The sequence below is a fragment of the Scyliorhinus canicula genome, chromosome 8 (assembly GCF_902713615.1).
Source record: "Scyliorhinus canicula chromosome 8, sScyCan1.1, whole genome shotgun sequence".
Taxonomy (NCBI): Eukaryota; Metazoa; Chordata; class Chondrichthyes; order Carcharhiniformes; family Scyliorhinidae; genus Scyliorhinus; species Scyliorhinus canicula.
This window is the reverse complement of record NC_052153.1, coordinates 154391941-154417264: the sequence shown is the minus strand read 5'-3', so window position 1 is coordinate 154417264 and position 25324 is coordinate 154391941. Positions and strand designations below refer to the sequence as shown.

Genomic DNA, 25324 nt, shown 5'->3' with positions numbered 1-25324 from the left:
GAGGGTTTCCTGACGCAATATGTTGACAGGCCAACAAGAGGCGAGGCCACATTGGATTTGGTTTTGGGTAATGAACCAAGCCAGGTGTTAGATCTGGAGGTAGGTGAGCACTTTGGAAACAGTGACCACAATTCGGTGACCTTTACGTTAGTGATGGAAAGGGATAAGTATACCCCGCAGGGCAAGAGTTATAGCTGGGGGAAGGGCAATTATGATGCCATTAGACATGACTTAGGATGTGTAGGTTGGAGAAGTAGGCTGCAAGGGTTGGGCACACTGGATATGTGGAGCTTGTTCAAGGAACAGCTATTGCATGTTCTTGATATGTACGTACCAGTCAGGCAGGGAGGAAGGGGTAGAGCGAGGGAACCGTGGTTTACCAAAGAAGTGGAATCTCTTGTTAAGAGGAAGAAGGAGGCCTATGTGAAGATGAGGCGTGAAGTTTCAGTTGGGGCGCTTGATAGTTACAAGGAAGCGAGGAAGGATCTAAAGAGAGAGCTAAGACGAGCAAGGAGGGGACATGAAAAGTCTTTGGCAGGTAGGATCAAGGAAAATCCAAAAGCTTTCTATAGGTATGTCAGGAATAAAAGAATGACTAGGCTAAGAGTAGGACCAGTCAAGGACAGTGGTGGGAAGTTGTGTGTGGAGGCTGAGGAGATAAGCGAGATACTAAATGAATACTTTTCGTCAGTATTCACTCAGGAAAAAGATAATGTTGTGGAGGAGAATGCTGAGACCCAGGCTATTAGAATAGATTAAGAATAGACAAACCTGTTGGACTTTAACCTGGTGTTGTAAGACTTCTTACTGTGCTCACCCCAGTCCAACGCCGGCATCTCCACATCATGGCTACCATTGACACCGCAAACTGCCGGCTCAAAGTGGAGAGGATCTCCAGGAAGATCGCGCATATAGACACTGACATTCAGTTTCTACAAAGATGCAAAAAAGCAGACAAGATCCCGAAAGGACTACAGATCAAAAACCCACTCAAGTCGACTTACAACACAGACTACGCTGAAAGACTCTGCCACCGCACCTCTGTCACACTCCTCAAACACCTCGTACACCAACTCTACAGCAGTCGACGCAACCTGGAAACCAAGAGAGAGGCCATATTCTCAACTTGCGCTCAGGACACAGCAGACCAGCTGCGGAACACCGCCAAACAGATGAGACAGCAATACTATGCCACCTACATGCACACCAAGAACAGGAAACTTGAGAAACTTGGCATCACCACCAGCAGCAATCAAGCTTCTCCCGGTACAACAGTCGAAAACAATACAGGGAAATCCATTGTCAACTTGTCAGACTACACCCTTCAACCAGACGAAATCGAAGTCCTCAGCAGAGGGCTCAATTTCTGCACCACCACCAAAATGGACCCCATCAGTCTCGCGGCAGATACGGAGGAATTCATCAGGCGAATGAGGCTCCGGGAATTCTTCCACAGACCCCAAGAGGCCGACAGCGAACCCAGGGACACGACCAATGAACCGGAACAGCAGACCGCGAGATCTGCAGTGCAGCAACCGAAAAGGAAAGAGTCAAATTGGACCCCTCCGGAAGGCCGCTGCCCTAGACTCTACATGTATGCTCAAGCCGTCAGAAGTCGTGTCAATGCTAGATTCATCACTCGCAATCACAAGGCAGCCTCAAACGTCACCCAAGCACAACGCAACGCCATCCGCACTCTCAAGACCAACCGCAACATCGTCATCAAACCAGCAGACAAAGGAGGGGCCACCGTCATACTGAACAGAACAGACTACTGCAAAGAAGTATACCGACAACTCGACAACCAGGAACACTACAGGCAGTTACCCGCAGATCCAACCAAGGAACACATCCGCCAACTCAGCAGACTGATCAAGACCTTAGATCCAGACCTTCAGAACACCCTACGTGCTCTCATCCCACGTAATCCCCGCATTGGAGATCTCTACTGCCTCCCGAAAATACACAAGGCCAACACACCAGGCCGTCCTATCGTTTCAGGCAATGGGACCCTGTGTGAGAACCTCTCTGGCCACATCGAGGGCATCTTGAAACCCATCGTACAAGGTACACCCAGCTTCTGTCGCGACACGACGGACTTCCTACAGAAACTCAGCACCCATGGACCAGTTGAACCAGGAACATTCCTCGTCACAATGGATGTCTCGGCACTCTACACCAGCATCCCCCATGACGACGGCATTGCTGCAACAGCCTCAGTCCTCAACACCGACAACTGCCAATCTCCAGACGCAATTCTGCAACTCATCCGTTTCATTCTAGACCACAACGTCTTCACCTTCGACAACAAATTCTTCATCCAGACGCACGGAACAGCCATGGGGACCAAATTTGCACCTCAATATGCCAACATCTTCATGCACAAGTTTGAACAGGACTTCCTCACCACACAGGACTTTCAACCGATGCTATACACCAGATACATCGATGACATTTTTTTCCTTTGGACCCACGGCGAGACATCACTGAAACGACTACACGATGACATCAATAAGTTCCATCCCACCATCAAACTCACCATGGACTATTCTCCAAATTCAGTTCCATTCTTGGACACACTCGTCTCCATCAAGGACGGTCACCTCAGCACCTCGCTTTACCGCAAGCCCACAGATAATCTCACGATGCTCCACTTCTCCAGCTTTCACCCGAAACACATTAAAGAAGCCATCCCCTATGGACAAGCCCTCCGTATACACAGGATCTGCTCAGACAAGGAGGAGCGCAACAGACACCTACAGATGCTGAAAGATGCCCTCGTACGAACGGGATATGGCGCTCGACTCATTGATCGACAGTTCCACCGCGCCACAGCAAAAAAACCGCACCGACCTCCTCAGAAGACAAACACGGGACACCACTGACAGAGTACCCTTCGTCGTCCAGTACTTTCCTGGGGCGGAGAAACTACGACATCTTCTTCGCAGCCTCCAACACATCATCAGCGAGGATGGACATCTTGCCAAGGTCATCCCCACACCCCCACTACTGGCCTTCAAACAACCGCGCAACCTCAAACAAACCATTGTTTGCAGCAAATTACCCAGCCTTCAGAACAGCAACCACAACACCACAAAACCCTGCCAGGGTAATCTCTGCAAGACATGCCAGATCATCGACATGGACACCACCATTACACGTGGAAACACCACCCACCAGGTACGCGGCGCATACTCGTGCGACTCGACCAATGTAGTCTACCTCATACGCTGCAGGAAAGGATGTCCCGAAGCGTGGTACATTGGCGAGACCATGCAGACACTGCGACAACGAATAAACGGGCATCGTGCGACTATCAACAGGCAGGACTGTTCCCTTCCAGTTGGGGAACACTTCAGCAGTCAAGGACATCAGCCTCTGATCTCGGGTCAGCATTCTACAAGGAGGCCTTCAGGAGACGCGACAACGCAAAATTGCTGAGCAAAAACTTATAGCTAAGTTCCGCACGCATGAATGCGGACTCAACCGGGATCTGGGATTCATGTCGCATTACATTCGGCCCCCACCAACAAGCCTGGACTTGCAGAGGCCTACCGACTGAACTGGCTTGGGACAATTCACACCTCTTTAACCTGGAGTTACCTCTCTCTCTGCATCTTTGATGATTTGATTGCCTGCAGGTGCTCGCATTCCGGGGCATCTCTGACTGTGTCTATATAACATTTCTGGAACAAGCCTTTCCATTCACCTGAAGAAGGAGCCGTGCTCCGAAAGCTCGTGTTTGAAACAAACCTGTTGGACTTTAACCTGGTGTTGTAAGACTTCTTACTGTGCTCACCCCAGTCCAACGCCGGCATCTCCACATCATTAGAATAGATGGCATTGAGGTGCGTAGGGAAGAAGTGTTGGCAATTCTGGACAAGGTGAAAATAGATAAGTCCCCGGGGCCTGATGGGATTTATCCTAGGATTCTCTGGGAAGCCAGGGAAGAGATTGCTGAGCCTTTGGCTTTGACTTATGTCATCATTGGCTACAGGAATAGTGCCAGAGGACTGGAGGGTAGCAAATGTGGTCCCTTTGTTCAAGAAGGGGAGTAGAGATAACCCCGGTAACTATAGGCCGGTGAGCCTAACGTCTGTGGTGGGTAAAGTCTTGGAGAGGATTATAAGAGATACGATTTATAATCATCTAGATAGGAATAATATGATTAGGGATAGTCAGCATGGTTTTGTGAAGGGACTTGTAGGTCATGCCTCACAAACCTTATTGAGTTCTTTGAGAAGGTGACTAAACAGGTAGACGAGGGTAGAGCAGTTGATGTGGTGTATATGGATTTCAGTAAAGCGTTTGATAAGGTTCCCCACGGTCGGCTATTGCAGAAAATACGGAAGCTGGGGATTGAGGGTGATTTAGAGATGTGGATCAGAAATTGGCTAGTTGAAAGAAGACAGAGGGTGGTGGTTGATGGCAAATGTTCAGAATGTAGTTCAGTTACGAGTGGCGTACCATAAGGATCTGTTCTGGGGCCGTTGCTGTTTGTCATTTTTATAAATGACCTAGAGGAGGGCACAGAAGGTTGGGTGAGTAAATTTGCAGACGACACTAAAGTCGGTGGAGTTGTAGACAGTGTGGAAGGATGTTGCAGGTTACAGAGGGACATAGATAAGCTGCAGAGCTGGGCTGAGAGGTGGCAAATGGAGTTTAATGTAGAGAAGTGTGAGGTGATTCACTTTGGAAAGAATAACAGGAATGCGGAATATTTGGCTAATGGTAAAATTCTTGGCAGTGTGGATGAGCAGAGGGATCTCGGTGTCCATGTACATAGATCCCTGAAAATTGCCACCCAGGTTGATAGGGTTGTGAAGAAGGCCTATGGTGTGTTGGCCTTTATTGGTAGAGGGATGAGTTCCGAGCCATGAGGTCATGTTGCAGCTGTACAAAACTCTGGTACGGCCGCATTTGGAGTATTACGTACAGTTCTGGTCGCCTCATTATAGGAAGGACGTGGAAGCTTTGGAACGGGTGCAGAGGAGATTCACCAGGATGTTGCCTGGTATGGAGGGAAAATCTTATGAGGAAAGGCTGATGGACTTGAGGTTGTTTTCATTAGAGAGAAGAAGGTTAAGAGGTGACTTAATAGAGGCATACAAAATGATCAGAGGGTTAGATAGGGTGGACAGTGAGAGCCTTCTCCCGCGGATGGAGGTGGCTAGCACGAGGGGACATAGCCTTAAATTGAGGGGTAATAGATATAGGACAGACGTCAGAGGTAGGTTTTTTACGCAAAGAGTGGTGAGGCTGTGGAATGCCCTACCTGCAACAGTAGTGAACTCGCCAACATTGAGGGCATTTAAAAGTTTATTGGATAAGCATATGGATGATAATGGCATAGTGTAGGTTAGATGGCCTTTAGTTTTTGACTTCCCATGTCGGTGCAACATCGTGGGCCGAAGGGCCTGTACTGCGCTGTATCGTTCTATGTTCTATCTGCTGAGCTTTTCCAGCATCTCACCTGTTCTAATTTTAGATCTCTAGCACCCACAGTATTTTGCTTTTATTTTACCATTTCTTAAAACCAGACTTGGTTCTCCTATCACAGATTCTTTCTTCTTCCAATTGCTGGGAATCATACCCATGGAATGTCATTTTAGCCAGCTGCAAAATGGGAAATGGATTGAAATACTAATAATGCCAGTAAACAAGGGGGTGATAGATTATCAGGGGTGGCAAGATGCAGATTTGAGTTTATAATCTGATCAGCCATGATCTTATTTAATGGTGGAGCAGGCTCGAGGGACTGAATGGTTTACTGCTCATTGTTTGTGTCTTCAGCAGGACCAAAAAGTCCCTACCAAGCTGTGTTATTCAGTTAGCTTCAGCCTTCGCTGCACTCTCCACATAAACATTAAAGTCCCTGGGCGAAATTCTCTGCACCCGCGGAAAGTCGGCAAACGGTCGTAAAAATCGGGACCGTTTTACGACGGTCGCGAAGGCTTCATTTCCCGACCGATTCACTTCCTGGAAATGGGCTAGCAGCGCGGCCGCGTCAATTACGTGCGTGATGACGACGGAACGCGACGACGACACGAACCCGCCCATGTGACGCCGCCCGACGCCGTTAAAAAGGCGCTCGGGCGACCACAGAATCTGGCGCAGGCCCACCCACCGATCGGTGGGGCCCCAATCGCAGGCCAGGCCACCGTGGGGGCACCCCCCCGGGGCCAGATTGCCTTGCGCCCCCCCCCCCCCCCCCTCAGGGCCCGGCGCCCCGCCCGTGCCACCAATTCCCGCTGGCACCAGACAGGCTTTAATTCCCGCCGGCGGGAACGGCCTGTCAGCGGCGGGGACTTCGGCCAATCGTGGGCCGGAGAATCGCCGTGGGGGGCCCGCCGACCGGCGCGGCACGATTCCCACCCCCACCGGTTCCCGGGGGCAGGATTGACGCCGGCCCCAGGCGATTCTCCCACCCCCCGGAGGGTCGGAGAATTCCGCCGGATCTTCCTAAAATAACATGCAGCTGCCCCAAGATTTTTACTCCGAATAATCTAACCTTATGGAACCATATTGATATGTTCGACAACCCTCACATGCAACAGCAATAGAGATAAACAGAAAATAAGCTCTTTCTTCTGTGACAGTAAAATATCATACATGCAATTAGCTCCATGTTACTATAGGGCCAATACCATCTAGTTATTGTTAAAAATGACAGCATTGTACACAGATTTCAGCTGATTATATCTCTGCTGTCTCCTTCAGTCCTTTACACTGCCAAGACACTCTTTAGACATCCACTTATTTAAAGCTAGATTTAAATTTAAATTGGATGCAGAAATACAGAATTTCAGCACAGAAAAATAGCATTGACCTTTATTTCTGTCAGCACTAACTCCACATTCTGTTCATTTCTGAGCCTATTTCCCTGCTTTTTTTCTCGTATCTTTAATGCTTTTCCTCTTCAATGTTTGATGTGGTTCCTTTCTAAATGCCATGATTGATATAGCTTCAGTGCTAATGTACTCAGGTCACACTTTGCTTGAAAATCTCTTGCACCCATTTCTTTACTTTTTCTCTGAACACTAACTTTGATATTGATTCTGTTATAGATTCTGTTATAGATTCACTGACCAGCGGAAAGATTATTAAAATTTATTTTAAATAATTTATTCAATCAAACCTATTGAAAAAGTCAGATGTTTCCCTTCTTGAATGTAAGTAACCAACACCCACTCTCAGATCACCCTTTCCACCAGATCTGTGAGCTGCTGAAAGAACAGGTTACTGATCTGGAGGATAAGGGGCAGCAGGGTGGCACAGTGGTTAACACTGCTGCCTTCCAGCACCAGGGTTCGATTCCAGCTTGGGTGACTATATGTGTGGAGTTTTCACTTTCTCCCCGTGTCTGCGTGGGTTTCCTCCGGGTGCTCCAGTTTCCTCCCACAGTCCTAAGATTAGGACACTTGGACATCTTAGCGCCTCTATTCCGAGTCCCTGGGCAGAATTTCCTGTTCCCACCGGCAGCGTGAATTGTGGGGGAGGCGGGGGGGGGACAATTTGGTGTAATGGAAAAAGTTTGTTTTCCACCTGTGGGAAATTAATTTTGAATTTTGTTCTTTCTAACTTTCATGGTGGATATAAAGGTGGATTAAGCTTCCCCCTAATCAATGTCAGGAACCTCAGTTGCATCTCGTGAATGAATGCCCATTAACAGGCCAATTTTCTGGAATTACGTTCCCCCTCCAAATATAGTGCCCCACCCATGGATAATTAGAATGCTCTGTTTCACAACCGTATACAAGTCACATGCACCTGGCAAGCTTCAGTTCATCCATGACTCAGGGGTCAGTAGACATTTCCTTTGCCATCCTTTAAGACGGTAGCTGTGAAATATTGGGTGGCTGTTGCACAAGTTGTGCTGGGACTGGGCGTAGGAGGCAATACCATCAGGGAGAGGTGAGACAGAGGTAGGACCGGGGGAGGCAGGAAACACAAGATGGGAGGAAGGAGATGGAGACAGGAGTAAGGGATGGTCAAGGAACAGTGCAATTGTTAAAGAGTTTGTTTTAATTTTAGAATATCCAATATTTCTTTCCAATTAAGGGGTAAATTAGCTTGGCCAATCCACCTAACCTGCACGTTGTTGGGTTGTGGGGGTGAGACCAATGCAGACACAAGGAGAATGTGCAAACTCCAAATGGACAGTGACCCAGGGCAGGATTAAACCCAGGTCATGAGCGGGATGAAGCAGTAGTACTAACCATTGTTGCCACTGTGCCACCCTCCTCATTAAAGAGTTATAAGACCGTCCAAGGAAGAGTCAGAGACAGTTCTGGGGCCATGTTCATGCTGACAGAGGTATATTGGCAGACTACCCTGGGATTAGGCCATGTTTTGGAGTGTATTGAACTGATTGCCCTGGGGATGGGGCTACGCTGTCGGAAGTGTATTGAAGAGACTGCCCTGGGGATGGAGCTACGCTGTCGGGAGTGTATTGACGAGACTGCCCTGGGGGATTGGGACCACGCTGTTGGGAGTGTATGAAGAGACTGCCCTGGGGATGGGCTACGCTGTCGGGAGTGTTGAAGAGACTGCCCTGGGGATGGAGCTACGCTTTTGGGAGTGTATTGAAGAGACTGCCTGGGGATGGGACCACGCTATCTGGAGTGTATTGAAGAGACGCCCTGGGGCTGGGTCCACGCTGTCAGGAGTGTATTGAAGAGACTGCCCTGGGGATGGGTCCACGCTGTCAGGAGTGTATTGAAGAGACTGCCCTGGGGATGTGGCTACGCTGTCAGGAGTGTATTGAAGAGACTACCCTGGGGATGGACCACGCTATCGAGAGTGTGTTGAAGAGGACTGCCCCAGGATGAGGCCATGTTGTCGGGAATATATTGAAGAGACTGCCCTGGAGCTCAGGCCACGCTGTCGGGAGTGTATTGAAGAGATGCCCTGTGGATGAGACCAATCTGTCAGGGGCACATTGAAGTGAGATTCCTGGGCTGAAGCCATGCTATCAGGCCTATTGAAGACATAGTCCTGTGGTGAATTGACCATGAAAGGGCCCTGCATAGCATACGTGTCTTGGTTCTGGCTCAAGCGGGGAGAAAACAGCCATTACAGCACCATCTCACTAAATTCCAGCTCTCATGGATAAATAATGCAGAGGCCTCACCTTGCTACTGAGTCGCAATATGTCATTTGGACATCAGGATGGAGTGACATGTTACTCAACACCACGCACACAAAGCTGCCAGTTATGTTTGCCTTGTCCTCAAAGAGAGTGATTCAGCAGGACCATCATTTGATTATTGACAAATACTTCATGACCCTGCATTCAATCAGGAGCTTGCCAGTTCTGCATCCTGCATTGTTTTTGTCATTTGGGAAGAGACATGGCCCTGTCAGTATTGACACGGCCGTGAATGACAACTTCTTCCCTTCAAATATCATGCCGTAAGCATACAAGAGATGTGATGGAGCATCACTTTCACAGCATACGGGTCCTTGACATTGTCCAACATCACAGAAGCCAATGCTTTCTATCTATACTGAGTGAATCATTGCACGGTAATGGATTAATTCCTTATTTGGGATTGCGTACTGTTCTTTCCAGAGGGATTCTCTGTAAAGCGCCGCTAGGCAGCCATTCAGGATCAAAGTAAGATCCTACAGGTAAGTTGAAAGCTTCATTAGGGTGAATATCCACAACTCTGACCCGCACTCATTCCCCTCTGGCAGACATTTCCAATGTCACTGAATGGAGCTATTTCCTATCTCTTAGCATCATGCATGGGGAGAGTGGAATCGATGAGAATAACGCTCAGCTTTTAAACATTGAGTACGGCAGGGAGACATGTAAACCTGTGGTGTTGGGACAATAAATGCTCCTTTCCCCCAAAACTCACTTCTTACATCCACAAACTACAATCTTCAATGCAACAGTATCAGGATACTCAGTAATCCTGATGAACAATTCTCCTGAGGCCAAATAATGTCTGTCTGAGATTTAAGGGTGAAAGGAGTATGGTCCAGCCATCGTCTTCACATATGAAATGCCTTTGTTCATGCCGCAGATGTGTAAATAATGGTGAATCACTGTGATGAAATTGAGTGGGGGGTTAATGGAACTGAGGATCCAGATGGGAAATAATTGGTGGGATATATTTTGGACCCTTGAATGTATACAGGACATCCCATCACATCAATTTGCCTTTGAATACCTGAGGCTTGGGGAGATATAAATGTAAAATATATATACAATAGTGGGGATTATATACAGTGATATGAACACCCGTGGCACCATTTTGCATTCATAATTTCTTACTTTTCCATATCCTACTGCTATGTCTAGGTTGCAGCTCCAACATCCACAGTAGAGGTGAAGGCAGCTACCTGACTGCTCTGCCCTATTGTCAGGGACCTCTAGGAGGATAATCCCCTGGTGCTGAGGCTGCTAAGGTTCCCCTGCTCTAGTTCAGTTGCACCTTCCGCTGCCTGATCTGAGTTGATGACCACTGAACGCCACATCTACCTGCAGTGATGTGAATGTCTGTGCTGGTGCCATTTAAACAGGGTGGCTGGACCCGACACCCATGAGGTAATGGCTGGATGGATGAATCTCTGCCCATTCCATCACGAGAGTTGACAAGTTCATTGCTCGTGCCTAATTAATGAGCTGAAAAGTTGGAGATCGCGCAGGTTCATCTGACCTGCCACCCAATGAAAATATTTATTTTTTAATTCATTCATGCAAGGTCAGTATTTATTGTACATCACTAGTTGCCCTTGAACTGAGTGGCTTGATAGGCCATTTTCAGAGGGCATTTAATGGTCACACGTAGGCCACAGACTAGGAAGGACAACACATTTCCGTCCCCCAAAGGACGTGATGTGAACCAGATGGGTTTTTACAACTATCGACAATGGTTTCATGGTCATGATTAGACTTGTAATTCCACACTTCTATGAATTCAAATTTCACCATCTGTTGTCATGAGATTGGTACCCAGGTCCCCAGCGCAATAATCTGGATTTCTGGATCACTAACCAGTGATAATAACATTACGCTGCCACCTCCCCTAAATCAAGCCGACGTTCCACCATGTAGTCTCCAGATTGGAAAATACCAGGTCTAGTCCAGTCCTCCTTCCTTGTATTGAGTCAATAAATAGCTCTGCAAACACTGGCCATAGGATGGCGGGACTTTCCTTCCCTGTTTGGCTGACAGCCAAGCATTACCAAACTGCATAATGAGTCTGTTTTGCTTTGCAATTTGTGTAGGAAGCAGACATCACAAGGATGGATGTGTGGGCTGATTAATGCAGAGCGTAGGGGCAAGTCCTGTGTTGAAACCTCCAAGGATACATTTAATCACAGTTTGCCAACCCTACTGCGCTTAGACAATTCTCTAACCCTTTCGCAGCCATGCCAGTGGAGTCGCTGGATATTACATCAGAGGCACTAAGCGGTAAGCTGGTGGACTAAATCATAGTTGCAGGAAGACGCTTGATTTTCATTCCATTTGTCTGATCCACTGTTCGAACATGCTACTTCCTCTGTGTTTTCAATCTAGACAACCCAATATTTTACTTCACAAAACAACGTAGGAACCTGTGTCCATGACAGTTGTGAGCTCACCATCCCACGATGCCACTGGCATTTCCAATAAATGCTCCGGAATGCCTTTGGGAAGAGATTTAAAACCGCACTTAAACAGTTGGTGGGGGCAGCAGCCACACTAGAGAGTCCAGGATGTAGCACTAGAGTTAGTCACTCCTCTAACCAGGCTGGTCCTACGCAATGGACAGCGACCAGCCAATGTGGAAACTTCCCAATCTGTCCCATCTCCCAACGGGAGATAAACAAAATAATTATCACCCAATTTCAGTAATGTGATGAAAGATGTGACCACAGTGCCACCAAATGACATCCGTTTACCAATAACCTGCTCACTGAAGCTCAGTGCAGCTCAGGTTCCAGCAGAACCACTTGGCTTCAGATTTCAGCACTGTTCTGATTCCCCCCCGTGAATGCCAGAGAAGAATTAAGAGTTACTGTCCTCAACATTAAGACGGGATTCCTTCGGGGAAAATACAACAGGTATGAAATTGGGCTAAATAATGACTATTCCTCAATGTCATCTCTGTTGCTCTCCATAGAATCCCATGAATCATAGAATCAGAGAACAGTGCAGCAGAAGGAGGCCATTCAGCCCATTGAGTCTGCACCAACCCTCTGAAAGAGCACTCGACCCACGTCCAGTCCCCGTCCAGTCCCCCCTGCCCTATCCCTGTAACCCATCGGCACACCTCTGGACATTAAGGGGCAATTTAGCATGCCAATCCACCTAACCTGCACCACCTTTGGACGTCGGAGGAAACCGAAGCACCCGGAAGAAACCCACACAGACAGGGGGAGAACACGCAAGCTCCACTGAGATAGTCACACTAAGCCAGAATCAAACCTGGGTCCCTGGCACTGTGGAGGGCAGCAGTGCTACAACTGTGTCACCATGCTGCCATTCCTGCATGCTACGATCCCAGTTGATGTTTTAACTTGATGGGAAGATCCCAAAAATGGAACCTTGGCTCAAATGACCGCCAACTTTTATCTTTTTGATATCGTGGAGGAACAGAGTCAGAGGATTTGCTAAACAAGGGCAGCACGGTAGTTCAGTGGTTAGCACTTTTGCACCACGGACCGGGTTTAATTCCCGGTTGGGTCACTGTCGGTGTGGAGTCTGCACGTTCTCCCCAATACTGCGTAGGTTTCCTCGGGCGCTCCGGTTTCCTCCCATAAGTCCCGAATGACGTTGCTTTTAGGAAATGGACATTCTGAATTTCTCCCCCAGTGTACAGAAATAGGGCGGCATTCTCCCCTACCCGGCGGGACGGGGGTTCCCGGCATAGGGGAGTGGCGCCAACACTCTGGCGTCGGGCCTCCCCAAAGGTGCGGAATTATCCACACATTTTGGGCTAGGCCTGCTCTGGAGCAGTTGGCACCCCGCCGACTGGCGCCAAAGCCGGCACCAGCGGCCTTTCAGGCCCGCCGCCCGGCGCCGGGCTGGCTGAAAGACCTTTCGCCAGTTCGGCAGTGCCGGTGGTGACATCAGTGGCAGCTGCCGCTGAGGTCAACACCGGCGCATGCGCGCTGGTGGGATTCTCTTCCGCTTCGCCATGGCAGAGGCCGTCGGCGGCAGCGGAGGAGAAAGAGTGCCCCCAAGGCACTGGTCCCGCCCTCGATCGGGGGGGGTCCCCCGATCGCGGGCCTGGCCACATGGGGGCAACACCCGGGGGTCCGATCGCCCCGCGCCCCCCCCCCAGGACCCCAGGGGCCCGGTCGTGCCGCGGATCCCGCCGCCACCAGAGGTGGTTCAAACCTCGGCGGCGGGAGAGGCCCTCCCAGCGGCGGGACTTCAGCCCATAGCGGGCAGGAGAATCGCCGCAGGGGCCTCGGCGATTGGCGCGGACGTCACGCCAATCAGCGGGGCGTAATTCCTGCCCCCGCCAATCCCGGGTGGCGGAGAATCTCTGCCACGGCGGGGGCGGGATTTCCGGCGGCCCCCAGGCGATTCTCCGACCCTGCTGGCGGTTTGGAGCATTCGCCCAGGTGCCAGTGCGTGGCCGATTAGGGGATTTTCACAGTAACTTCATTGCAGTGTTAATGTAAGCCTAACTTGTGACACTAATAAACATATTATTATTAACAACAAGAAAATAACTTTATTAAACATGGAAAATTGGATTATTATACAATACATCTTTACTCCCCTTTAGTTTGCTAAACTAAGGGGCAATTTAGCTAGGCCAATCCACCTAGCTGACACATCTTTGCCTGTGGGAGGAAACGGGAGCACCCAGAGGAAATCTATACAGACACGGGGAGGAACGTTTCAAAACTCCACACAGTCACCCGAGGTCGGAATCGAAACCCAGTCCCTAGCGCTGTGAGGCTAGCACAGCTGACTACTGTGCCACCATGCCTCCCGAAGAAAGACTTTCTAAAGCCTCAGAAATACAATTTCATTTTTTTTTTTTTGTAGATTTCGACGTATAAGCTGGAGGGATCAACCTGGACTTTAGTATAGGGGATACAATTTTGAAGTTTATAGATGTTTCAAAGCAGGAAATATAGTAACTGGTGGGCGGAAAGCAGCAGACTCAGACGAATGAAGCGGATAATTGTAAAGTGATGCCCTTTGCGAAAAATAAGGGGCTGCATATCACTTAGGGGTGAGGGTGGGGGAGCAGATGGCTCCCCTTAACCCCCCCCCCCCCCCCCCCCCCCCCCCACCATCGAACAAAAGCAAAGTTGGTGGGAAGCCAACTTTCTCCATGCCATAACACCGTCTAAATTGCCTGACACTGGAACTCATGCCCTTCACTATGAGGAAGCCCTGGCCTCAGGAGCTGATAGCCAGTCAGATTGGTTGGCAGCTCCAGCAGTCCTGGTAGTACATAAGTCTCATTAGTGGGCACTGTCAGGACTGCAACCAGTATCAAGAAGAAGATCCGGGGTATCGATAATAAGTATGTCCCAGAGTATTTGGTGGGGGAATGTTTGGCAGCTTAGGAAGGGGGTAGGGTTTTAGGGATTGTGGTTTTGGCGAGAACAGGCGGGTAGCAGAACGGGTCCTACCTATATTAGGGAAGCTTTCCACTCCGTGCATTAAACCCTTTCAACAAAAACACCAGCCCACGCCCACCTAACTATTCAAGTCAATTGTGTTATGGTGTGGAGAGCGTATACTCAGGATCAAGTGGTTTGTTAACAAATTAGAATGACCCTCAATGTTTATTAAAATATGGAGAGCAGGCTGCCAATTTCAGCATCCTTCCATCCCTATATTATGGCAGTCAGCTCGGGGTTGTGGTGGCACACCATCCTATTTGGTGTTCCTCCGCCGCAAACATGACCAGGATTTCTTTATCCCCATTCTTCCATCTACATGATGCAGCAACTCACTGATAATTTTGTGGGTCAATTGACATGATGCCCCTTTGCTCATTGCTGAAGAAGGCAAGTATGCCATATGCCTTCTTAATCCCTTGTCCACCTATGTTGCCATTTTAGGGAACTGTGGACCTGCATGCCCAGATCCTCTCTGTTGTTAATGTTCCTAAGGGTTCTACCTTTAACAGTATAATTCATAACCAGATTTTTACACGTGCATAAAAGGCAAGAGGGTAGCCAGGGAAAAGGGTTGGCCCCACTGAAGGACAGGGGAGGGACTCTATGTGTGGAGCCAGAGGAAATGGGTGAGGGGCTAAATGACTACTTTGCATCAGTATTCACCACAAGAGAAGGAATTTGGTGGATGTTGAGTCTGGAGAAGGGTGTGTTGATAGCCTGGGTCACATTGAGATCCAAAAAAGACGAGGTCTTGGGCGTCGTTGAAAAATATTAAGGTGGATAAGACTCCAGGGCCTGATGGGATGTACCACAGAATACTGAAGGAGGCTTAGAGAGGAAATTGCTGAGGTCTTGACAGAAATCTTTGGATCTTCACTGTCTTCAGGTGATGTCCCGGAGGACTGGAAAATAGCCAATGTTGTTCCTTTGTTTAAGAAGGGCAGCAAGGATAATCCAGGAACTACAGGCCGGTGAGCCTTAGTCTGTGGTAGGGAAATTACTGGAGAGAATTCTTCGAGACAGGATCTACTCCCATATGGAAGCAAATGGACGTATTAGTGAGAGGCAGCACAGTTTTGTGAAGGGGAGGCCATGTCTCACTAACTTCATAGAGTTTTTCAAGGAGGTCGTAAGGATGGTTGATGCAGGAGGGCGTACCTAATGGTGTTCCGCAGGGATCAGTGCTGCGGACCTTTGCTGTTCATAGTATATATAAATGGTTTGGAGGAAAATGGAACTGGTGTGATTAGTAAATTTGCTGACGACACAACGTTTGGTGGAATTGCAGATAGCGATGAGGACTGTCCGAGGATGACAGCAGGATTTAGATCGTTTCTTTTGGCAGACTTGGGCAGAGAGATGGCAGGTGGAGTTTAATCTAGACAAATGTGAGGTAATGCATTTTGGAAGGCTCTAATGCAGGTAGGGAATATACCAGTGAATGGTAGAACCCTCAAGAATATTGACAGTCAGAGATATCTGGGTGTACAGGTCCACAGGTCACTGAAAGGAGCAATACAGGTGGAGAAGGTAGTTAAGAAGGCATACGGCATGCTTGCCTTCATTGGCCGGTTCATTGAGTATAGAAATTGGCAAGTCATGTTGCAGCTGTATAGAACCTTAGGCCACACTTGAAGTATAGTGTTCAATTCTGGTCGCCACACTACCAGAAGGATGTGGAGGCTTTAGAGAGGGTGCAGAAGAGATTGACCAGGATGTTACCTGGTATGGAGGGCATTAGCTATGAGGAGAGGTTGAATAAACTTGGTTTGTTCTACTTGAATGACAGAGGTTGAGGGCGGCCTGATAGAGGCCTGCAAAATTATGAGGGGCACAGACAGAGTGGATAGTCAGAGACTTTTTCCCAGGGTAGAGGGGTCAATTACTAGGGGGAATAGGTTTAAGATGCGAGGGGCAAGGTTTAGAGGAGATGTACGAGTCAAATTTTTTACACAGAGGGTAGTGGGTGACTGGAACTCGCAGCCGGAGGAGGTGGTGGAAGCAGGGACGATAGTGACATTTAAGGGGCATCTTGACAAATACATGAATAGGATGGGAATAGAGGAATACGGACCACGGAAGTGCAGAAGATTTTAGTTTCGACGGGCAGCATGGTCAGTGCAGACTTGGAGGGCCGAAGGGCCTGTTCCTGTGCTGTACTTTACTTTGTTCTTTGTTTGATCCCCTAAAATGCGTCGCCTCTCAGTTGTCCGGATTAAACTCCATCTGCCATTCCTGTGCCCAAGTCTCCAATATATCAATATCCTGTTGTATACTCTGACAATCCTCAGCACTATCAGCAACTCCACCAATCTTCGTGTCATCAGCAAATTTATTAATCTGACCACCCATATTTTCCTCCAAATTATTTATATATGCCACAAACAACAGAGGTCCCAGCACTGGTCCTTATGGAACACCACTAGCTACAGATGTCCATCCTGAAAAACACCCTTCCACCGCTACTCTCTGTCTCCTATAAACAAGCCAGTTATGTATCCATCTAGCCAGCCCATCCTGCATCCCATGGGATATTAGCTTTTGTACCAATCTGCCATGTGGACCTTGTCAAACGCCTTACTAAAGTCCATATAAACTTCATCCACAGCACTTCTCTCATCAATTTTGTTTGTCACCTCTTCAAAAAACTTTTATTAGTGTCACAAGTAGGCTTACATTAACACTGCAATGAAGTTACTGTTAAAATCCCCTCGCCACCACACTCCGGCGACTGTTTGAGTACACTGAGGGAGAATTCAGCCTGTCCAATTCACCTGACAAGCATGTCATTCGGGACTTGTGGGAGGAAACCGAAGCACCCGGAGGAAACCCACGCAGACACGGGAGAGCGTGCAGACGCCGCAAAAACAGTGATCCAAGCGGGAATCGAACCTGGGACCCTGGTGCGGTGAAGCAACGGTGCTAACCACTGTGCTATCATGCTTCCCCTACGGGCCTGACCCGGTCTTCCCGATTCTCCGCCTCCACTTGGGAGAATTCCCGATTGCGAATTTCAGTTGTGCTTTTAAAAATTGAGAAACAGGCGCCGTGGTTGATGAGGGAGAGAGAGGAGGTAAGACACACAGAGGCAAGAACGTGGGCTGCCGGTCCCGCCACTGGCAGGGCTGGCTAGCAGGGTTGGAGACCTCTACCAGGACGAGGGGTAAGGTGATGGGAGGGACGAACCGTGGGGCAGGGATGCCTCCCCATGGGACTGGGACGGTGTCCAGTCATGGTTTGCCATTGCCGCGGCCTGCAAGACAGCCATCTTGCTGTGCGCCTCACTGACCACCCACCTTGGCCCCTGGTTCTGCTGACAGCCCCCTTTGGCAGCTGTCTTCTGGGGCTACCAGGCCGGAATGGGCCTGGCAGCTGCTCAGGTGTCCCAGATGGCTTGGTGCCACCCTGTCCTGCCTGCTGCCCATGTGTTGCGCCAGGGACAGGAGGGAGGTGTCCAAGGTGCTACGGTGTTCTGTGTGTCATCCGAATACATGTGAAAATCAATGCCATTGCCTTTGGACATTACCAAGGGCTGGCATGTAGATGTGAACTAGGAGGAGGCTGAGGATAGATCCTTGAGGTAATCTAGAAATTAGAGTGAAAGAGCAGGAAGAAAAGCCATATTATTGCAAGTGATTTTCTGGCTATGATTAGATTGGTAAGAATGAAACCAAGCAAGAGCAGTCCCACTCAGCTGGGTGACAATGGAGAGCTGTTGGAGGAAAATGGTGCAGGCAACCATACCAAAGGCTGCAGACAAGTCAGGAAGAATGAGTTGGGAAAGTTTACCTTTGTCGCAGTCACACAATATGTTACGTGTGATGATAAAAGCTGTGGTGTTGTAGGGGTGGACAATTAGAGGGATTCAAACATGGAGTTCTGGGAAAGATGGAAACAGATTTGGGAGGTGACTTCATGTTCAAGGATTTTGGAGTGGAAAGGGAGGTTGGAAATAGGATGAAAGTTAAACGATGGAGGGGTCAAGGGTGGTATTTGAGCAGAAGGGTGATTATGGCAGATTTAAAGAAGAACATGAGGCAGCAAAGGTTAAAGGCAGATACCTAATAGAGGTATCAAAATTATGAGGAGGGTTTTTAATAGATCAGGTAGAGTAAAAGCTGTGGGATTCTCAACCCCAGAGTCCAGTGGACTCCGGAATATTGAACAAATACAAGGGGCGAAATTCTCCGCACCCGCGGAAAGTCGCAAAAACCGTCGTAAAAATCGGGACCGTTTTACGACGGTCGCGAAGGCTTCATTTCCCGACGGATTCACTTCCTGGAAATGGGCTAGTAGCGCTGGCCGCGTCAATTACGTGCGTGATTACGACGGAACGCGACGACGACACGAACCCGCCCATGTGACGCCGCCCGACGCCGTAAAAAGGCGCGGGCGACCACAGAATCTGTCGGGCAGGATGTTGGAGCCGAGGAGAGCTGCTCCTCGCTTTGTGGATGCTGACGTCGAGGCGCTGCTCGATGCCGTGGAGCAGAGGAGGGGCATCATCCGCCCGCGGAGAGGGCATCGCCAACCTGCCAGCACGGTACGCCAGGCCTGGCGTGACGTGGCTGCTGCCGTCAGTGCTGTGGGGCAGACCCCTCGCTCAGCAGAGCAGTGCCGAAAGAAGCTACATGACCTCACCAGGTCTGCCAGGGTAAGTGCCATGAGGGTGCCCCCTAGTCACAACCATCCCTCCCCCTTAACTGCCCGGGGGGGGGAGAGAGGGATTGGGGCAGAGTTATTTGAGGGTGGTTCACAAAGTTGTCACAGACCCAGCGCTCTGGCCCCGAGGAGAGATGCAATCATCTGATGACAACTTGCCCCCCCCCCCAAACTGTGCCAGTATCAGAACGGACTTCTGATACCTACCGTTTTGTAATGATCTACCTATGTTTCCTCCCCCAACAGGCCAAGGCCGGTCATAACCACCGTGAGCGGCACAAGACTGGAGGGGGTTCGCCCAACATGCACCCCCTCAGCACCTTTGAACAGAGGGCACTGGACCTTGTTGGGGGGTCTGCCACCCGCGATATCGCGCAATGCGAGGTTGGCGGAACTGCAGCAAGTGAGACAACCCTCCCTGACAAACACCCTCCCCCCCCCCCCATCCTCTGTCCCTTCACACACCCTGCCCACTGGGACACCTCCCCATCCTCTGTCCCTTCACACACCCTGCCCACTGGGACCGTCCAGCGGCCTGCCGAGCAATCGAAATAACCCGTCTCATTCTCTTCCCTAGGACGTGATGCCGAACGACCAGGGCCGTCTGGCTGCAGACGGAGACAGGAATCTGCCGCCACCTCACCCGGGGCCTCACAACAGAGGGTGCCCGATCAGCGGGCAGCCCTATCTGCCCCAACCCAATCTGCGGACCAGGACGCACAGAGGGTTCGAGGTCCACCACCACCACCAGAAATGGCCAGGGACAACCCTCCTGTCGCTGAGCGGCCCCACACCCTGGACGAGGACCTAACCATTGAGAGCGTCGGGCTTGCGGCACTGCTTTCTCCCACCACTTCCATCATCCCAGAGATACACACCCCGGCGGGCCTATTTAGTGATGAGTCTCCTGGGGCACAGTCTGGTTGGCACATCACAGATGAGCAGGTACAGCAGGTGGAGGTCGGAGCAACAGAGGGCCCGGACTCGCGGAGGCCAGACCAGGCCCAGGATGCAGCTGGCTCCCAGACGTTTTCGGAGTTCCTGGAGTTTCTCAACCCACCCGCACAGCCGATGCCTCAGGAAACCCAGGGAAACAATGACGGGATGAGGGCTTCCTTCCAGACTCTGCAGACGCTGTTAGAGGAGTCGATCCGCGTCCAAGAGCAGGGAGTGGTGCCGCTCATGGCAGAGACCCAGTCCGACACCGCACGGGTGGCATCCGCGGTGGAGGCAATGGGTCAGGTTATGCAAGACGTTGGGATTAATGTGCACGCGTCATCCTCGGCCCTGGACAGGGTTGCCCTCTCACAGGCAGCAATGTGCCAGAGCCAAACCGACATTGCCGGCGCCCTGCGGGCCATGGCCGAGTCTCAGCAGGTCATTGGCCAATCGCAGCAGTCAGTCGCCGAGAGCATCAACCGCCTGACACATGTGCTGGATGGCGTCGTGCACAATCAGGTTGAGATCGCACAGTCCCTGGCGGGAATGTCTAACTCCCTGGACTCCGTCTCTGCAAACCTTCGGATCCTGGTGGATACCGTTGCAGGCCTCCAGGACTGGCAGCGCCAGGTGTCGGTGGTGCGACGGGGAACCTCCCCGCTCGCACCTCTGTCCCAAAGTGAGGCCCGGGGGCCACCGGGCTCCCCGAGGGAGGAGGAGGTTTCGGGGCCCGTCCCATTAACTCCATCACGGGACGTCCCGGAATTCTCGGCCTCCCCCCGTCCCATCCCTGGTGCATCGGGTGGGCAGCAGGCAGAGCAGGGTGGCACAATGTCACCCGAGACGCCCGCAGAGCAGCCTGGCCCATCAAGGCCGGGTCGCCCCAGGAAACGCTTGGCCAAGGAGAAACGAGTCGGAGGGGGGCGATTCGCAGCAATCCTCCTCCACTCCTGCTGTATCATCTGGGGATTCACTTAGACGTAGTGGTAGGGCCCGTAAGGCAACTAAGATAGACACTGAGTAAGTTGGCACGGGTGAAGGGCACAGTTTAGTTGTAGGGGCTAGGGCACCTGTAAATAATTGTTAATATTAAACACACTGTTCCACCTTACTTGTAATACCGTGTGATTGTTCCACAGCCACAGGAAACGTGATGGTGACCGAGTGTCGCTGGGGGTGACGGGTGGTGAAACCTCGGTGCCGGGTGTGCAGTCCCTGCCCCTACCCCCCTCCCACAGCTAGCCCACGCGGGCACGTGATGGAGTGTCAGTGACGAACTCAGCGGCCACCAAGGTGGATGGTTCAGCTATTGCCATGGGTCAGACTCTCTCTAACGATTCTGAGCTCACAGCTCTTCGCAGAGCGGGCTGTCATCATTCCACATGGCACTGATCACACCCGCTGACACAGCCATCAATGTTGTGCCATTCCGTCTGGACCCAGTGATAAGCGTCATGTCGAAGTGGAGCAGTGTACACTGAGGGGGGGGGGGGGGGGGTTTGGTGGGGGCAGTTGTGTGGTGACCCTCTGCATGACTAGCGATGCAGGTGGTGGTTTGGTGTTCATCGGGGACGTCACATGCGATGCGTGAACCGTGCTGCCACCATGGCGTCGCGTGCCCGCCGTCCTTGCCGGGTCCGTCGTGCCGCCTCCTGGACATCACCAGCACCTGGGTCGTGTCTGCGTGCTGCGCCCGCCACTCCGCCAGCGTCCTCCTCCTCCTCCTCCTCCTCCTCCTCCTCCTCCTCTGTGCTGGCACCACTGCCACTAGCTTCTCCCTCCGCCTCCTGCAACAGGTCATCTCCCCTCTGCATCGCGATGTTGTGCAGCGCACAGCAGACCACTACAATGCGAGCGACCCTGTCGGCCTGGTACTGCAGGGCCCCTCCGGAGCGGTCCAGGCACCTGAATCTCATCTTCAGGAGGCCAAGGCAGCGCTCCACCACACCCCTGGTTGCTGCATGGGCCTCGTTGTATCGTGTTTCCGCATTGGTCTGAGGCCTCCGTATCGGCGTCATCAGCCAAGACCTCAGCGGATAACCCCTGTCACCTAGCAACCAGCCCCTCAGCCGGGGGGGGATGTCCCTCAAACATCGCAGGGATGAACGACTGCGCTAGTATGTAGGAGTCATGCACACTCCCTGGGAACCTTGCACAGACGTTCATGAACCTCATGTGGGGGTCGCATACCACCTGGACATTAATGGAGTATGTCCCCCTCCTGTTTGTGAACACGTCCCTGTCCACAGCAGGCGGGCGCATGGGGACGTGAACACAGTCGATTGACCCCTGAACCCTCGGTATCCCGGCCACACTGGCAAATCCACGGGCTCGTGAGTCTTGACTTGCTCGGTCCTCGGGAAAGGTGATGTAGCGATCGGCGATGGCATAGAGGGCGTCGGTCACATCCCGGATGCACCTGTGCACCGATGACTGGGAGATCCCAGAGACGTCCCCGCTCGGAGACTGGAAGGAGCCGGTAGCATAGAAGTTCAGAGCGACCGTCACCTTGATGGCTACCGGGATCGCGTGTCCTCCCCCCGTTCCACGTGGGGCGAGGTGCGACAGGAGTTCGCAGATATGTATCACCGTCTGCCTACTCAGCCGGAGTCTTCTCCTGCAGGTGATGTCCGGCATTGTTAGGAAAGAGACCCGGACACGGTACACCCTCGGCTTTGGTCGTCGCCTCTGACGCCGTGGCTGCACCCTCACTCTCTCCTCTTCCTCTTCCTCCTCCTCCTCCTCCTCCCCCCCCCCCCCCCCATGCTGCTCGACGACTGGCAACTCCTCGGCCCTTCCCTCTGCTGCTGCAGCTGGCCCTGCAGCCACTGCGGGTTGTGGGTGTGGATGCTGCTGCATCTCCAAATCCAGTAGAGCGGCCCCAACCACTGCGCAGAACATAGCCGTTCTGTTTCCATGCATCGTGCTGACCTACAGAAGGGTGGTGGGGGGCAGAGAAACGGGACATGTTAGACGGACGTTAGTCGACACCTCGGCAGCCGCCAGCCATGGGATACCAGTGTGTCCCGGTGGCCTGGTCGCGCTGCTGACACGCGGTCAGCCTAACCCCTGGTCACTTCCTGCATCCAACGGCCAGTAAACTATGTCCTCCTCACGGGTGCGTCAGTGGCCTGTGGCCGGAAGCCACAGGGGAACCAGCGGCCGTGTCCTCGTCACCTGCACACCATGGCATGGTGGCAGACATTTTGTTACGGGGTTGGACGGCTCACTCTCTACCTAACCCCCCCCCCTCCGTCGCCCCCCACTGCTCCCTCCGTCTCCCCCACTGCCCCCTCCGTCTCCCCCACTGCCCCCTCCGTCTCCCCCACTGCCCCCTCCGTCTCCCCCACTGCCCCCTCTGTCTCCCCCACTGCCCCCTCCGTCCCCCCCACCGCCCCCGTTCTGGACCCCCTCCCGTTCCCAGGGATGCCTTCCCCGTTGTGGCCAGACTCGAGCGGTGCGCTGAGCGGTGCGCAGAGTGGTGCCCTGACCTCCTCCAAGCAGTCGTCAGCCAGGCCGACTGGTTGACGAATTTAAAAAGCAGGTGTGTTTCACGACGTCCAAACAGGGCGCCATGACGTCGGGACTTCGGCCCATCCGGGCCGGTGAATAGCGGGGGGGCTCTCAGTGGCGATTCTGGTCGTGTCAGGGGCGGGAAGGAGGCGTTTGTCGGGAAACGCGACTCCGACAATTTGCGGGGTTCGGAGAATAGCGGGAGGGCGTCGGAACAGCGTCGCCGTAAAAATTTCCGACGCCCGCTATTCTCCGACCCGTCGTGAGTCCGGAGAATCTCGCCCCCTGTCTCTTTTCTCTTTCTACCAAAATCTATTCAATGAACAATTCCATTTACATTTTCCAGCATGAGGTTAATGCATAGAATACATAATTTGAAGAATGATGACCAATCAAAAGTGAATAATCTTTTTCTCTTATTTTAGGAAATTCTTCACCTGTGATACAGATGATTCCTAAAAGTAAATGTTTTCGATTGCATGTGGAAAATCGTCAACAGCAAGTGAAAACTCTGGTACGGATTACAATATCAAAGTTAGAAATTGTCTTGAAATAGAGGACGAGTGTCAGATTTCGAGCCCTGAATTTGCTCTGGGAATAGTGGCTGATCTGGAGGAACCTGGACTGGACCCTAGTTGTGCTGGATCTGCTGCCCTTTTTTTTTCTTTGATTAAAATAACCAAGTTCCACTGGAAATCTGAACAAAGTTACAGTTTCCCCATCTAAAACCTTCATTGAATTGATGTTAGGAATACATTACTTGTCAGAAATCCTGCCAGTTTCCCTCTTCTTGATTGCCTCCAACCTGGGATGGTTTGTGTATGGCAGCCAATGCATTTATACTGGGACTGTTCATGGTGACCAGCTGTGCACTTTGACCAACATCCGTCAAATATTTTTTTCTTAACTCAGAACGAATGTCCCCTGTGCTCATAATTGCAAAGCTACAAATGGCAGGAGTCATATGATTTCTCATCATTCACATTTCATTCTAATATGCCCATCCATGTTTGGAGAGCATCACTTTCTACAAGTGTAGGACGCCAGCTGAGCGCCGGTAAATCAGCTACTAAATACTTAAATTCCTGGCTGTTGTTGGAAGGAAGCTTTAATGTTCTTGGAGCCAATACTGTGGCAGCGTACAAATTAGGAGCAGCAAGATTCCATTCGGTCTTTTGACCCTGCTCTGCCATTCAGTAAAATCTTGGTTGACCTCACTGTGACCTCAACTCCACATTCTGCCTACTGCCGATAACCTTTGGCTCTTTTGTTAGTCAAGAATCCATCTACCTCTGCCTTAAAAATATTAAATGATCCTACCTCCACCATTCTCCAGGGAAGAGAATTCCAAAAAATCATCCCCTCTGAGACAAAAGTAAATCACTCCGCATCTCCATCTTAAATGGGAGACCCCTTTATTTTAAAACCGCGTCCCTAGTTCTATTCCTTCTCACATGGGGAAACATCCTTTCAGCATCCACCCTGCCAAGGTTCCTCAGGATATTTTTCAATAAGATAACTCCTCATTTTTAGCTCTAATGGATACAGGCCCAGCCTGTCCAACTTTTCCTCATAAGATAATGAGAGAGGGCAGCACGGTGGCGCAGTGGTTAGCACT

The 25324-nt window shown here is 51.0% G+C and overlaps 1 protein-coding gene across 1 annotated transcript in view; it reads left to right on the top strand.

Moving 5' to 3' along the window:
* The window catches only part of LOC119969932 (ankyrin repeat domain-containing protein 31-like), a 273205-nt gene that overhangs the window by 10877 nt on the left and 237004 nt on the right, over positions 1-25324 (top strand). The window contains exon 3 of the mRNA XM_038803900.1: positions 24132-24220. Coding sequence (XP_038659828.1) covers positions 24132-24220 — 89 coding nt within the window. The remainder of the gene's footprint in view (positions 1-24131; positions 24221-25324) is intronic.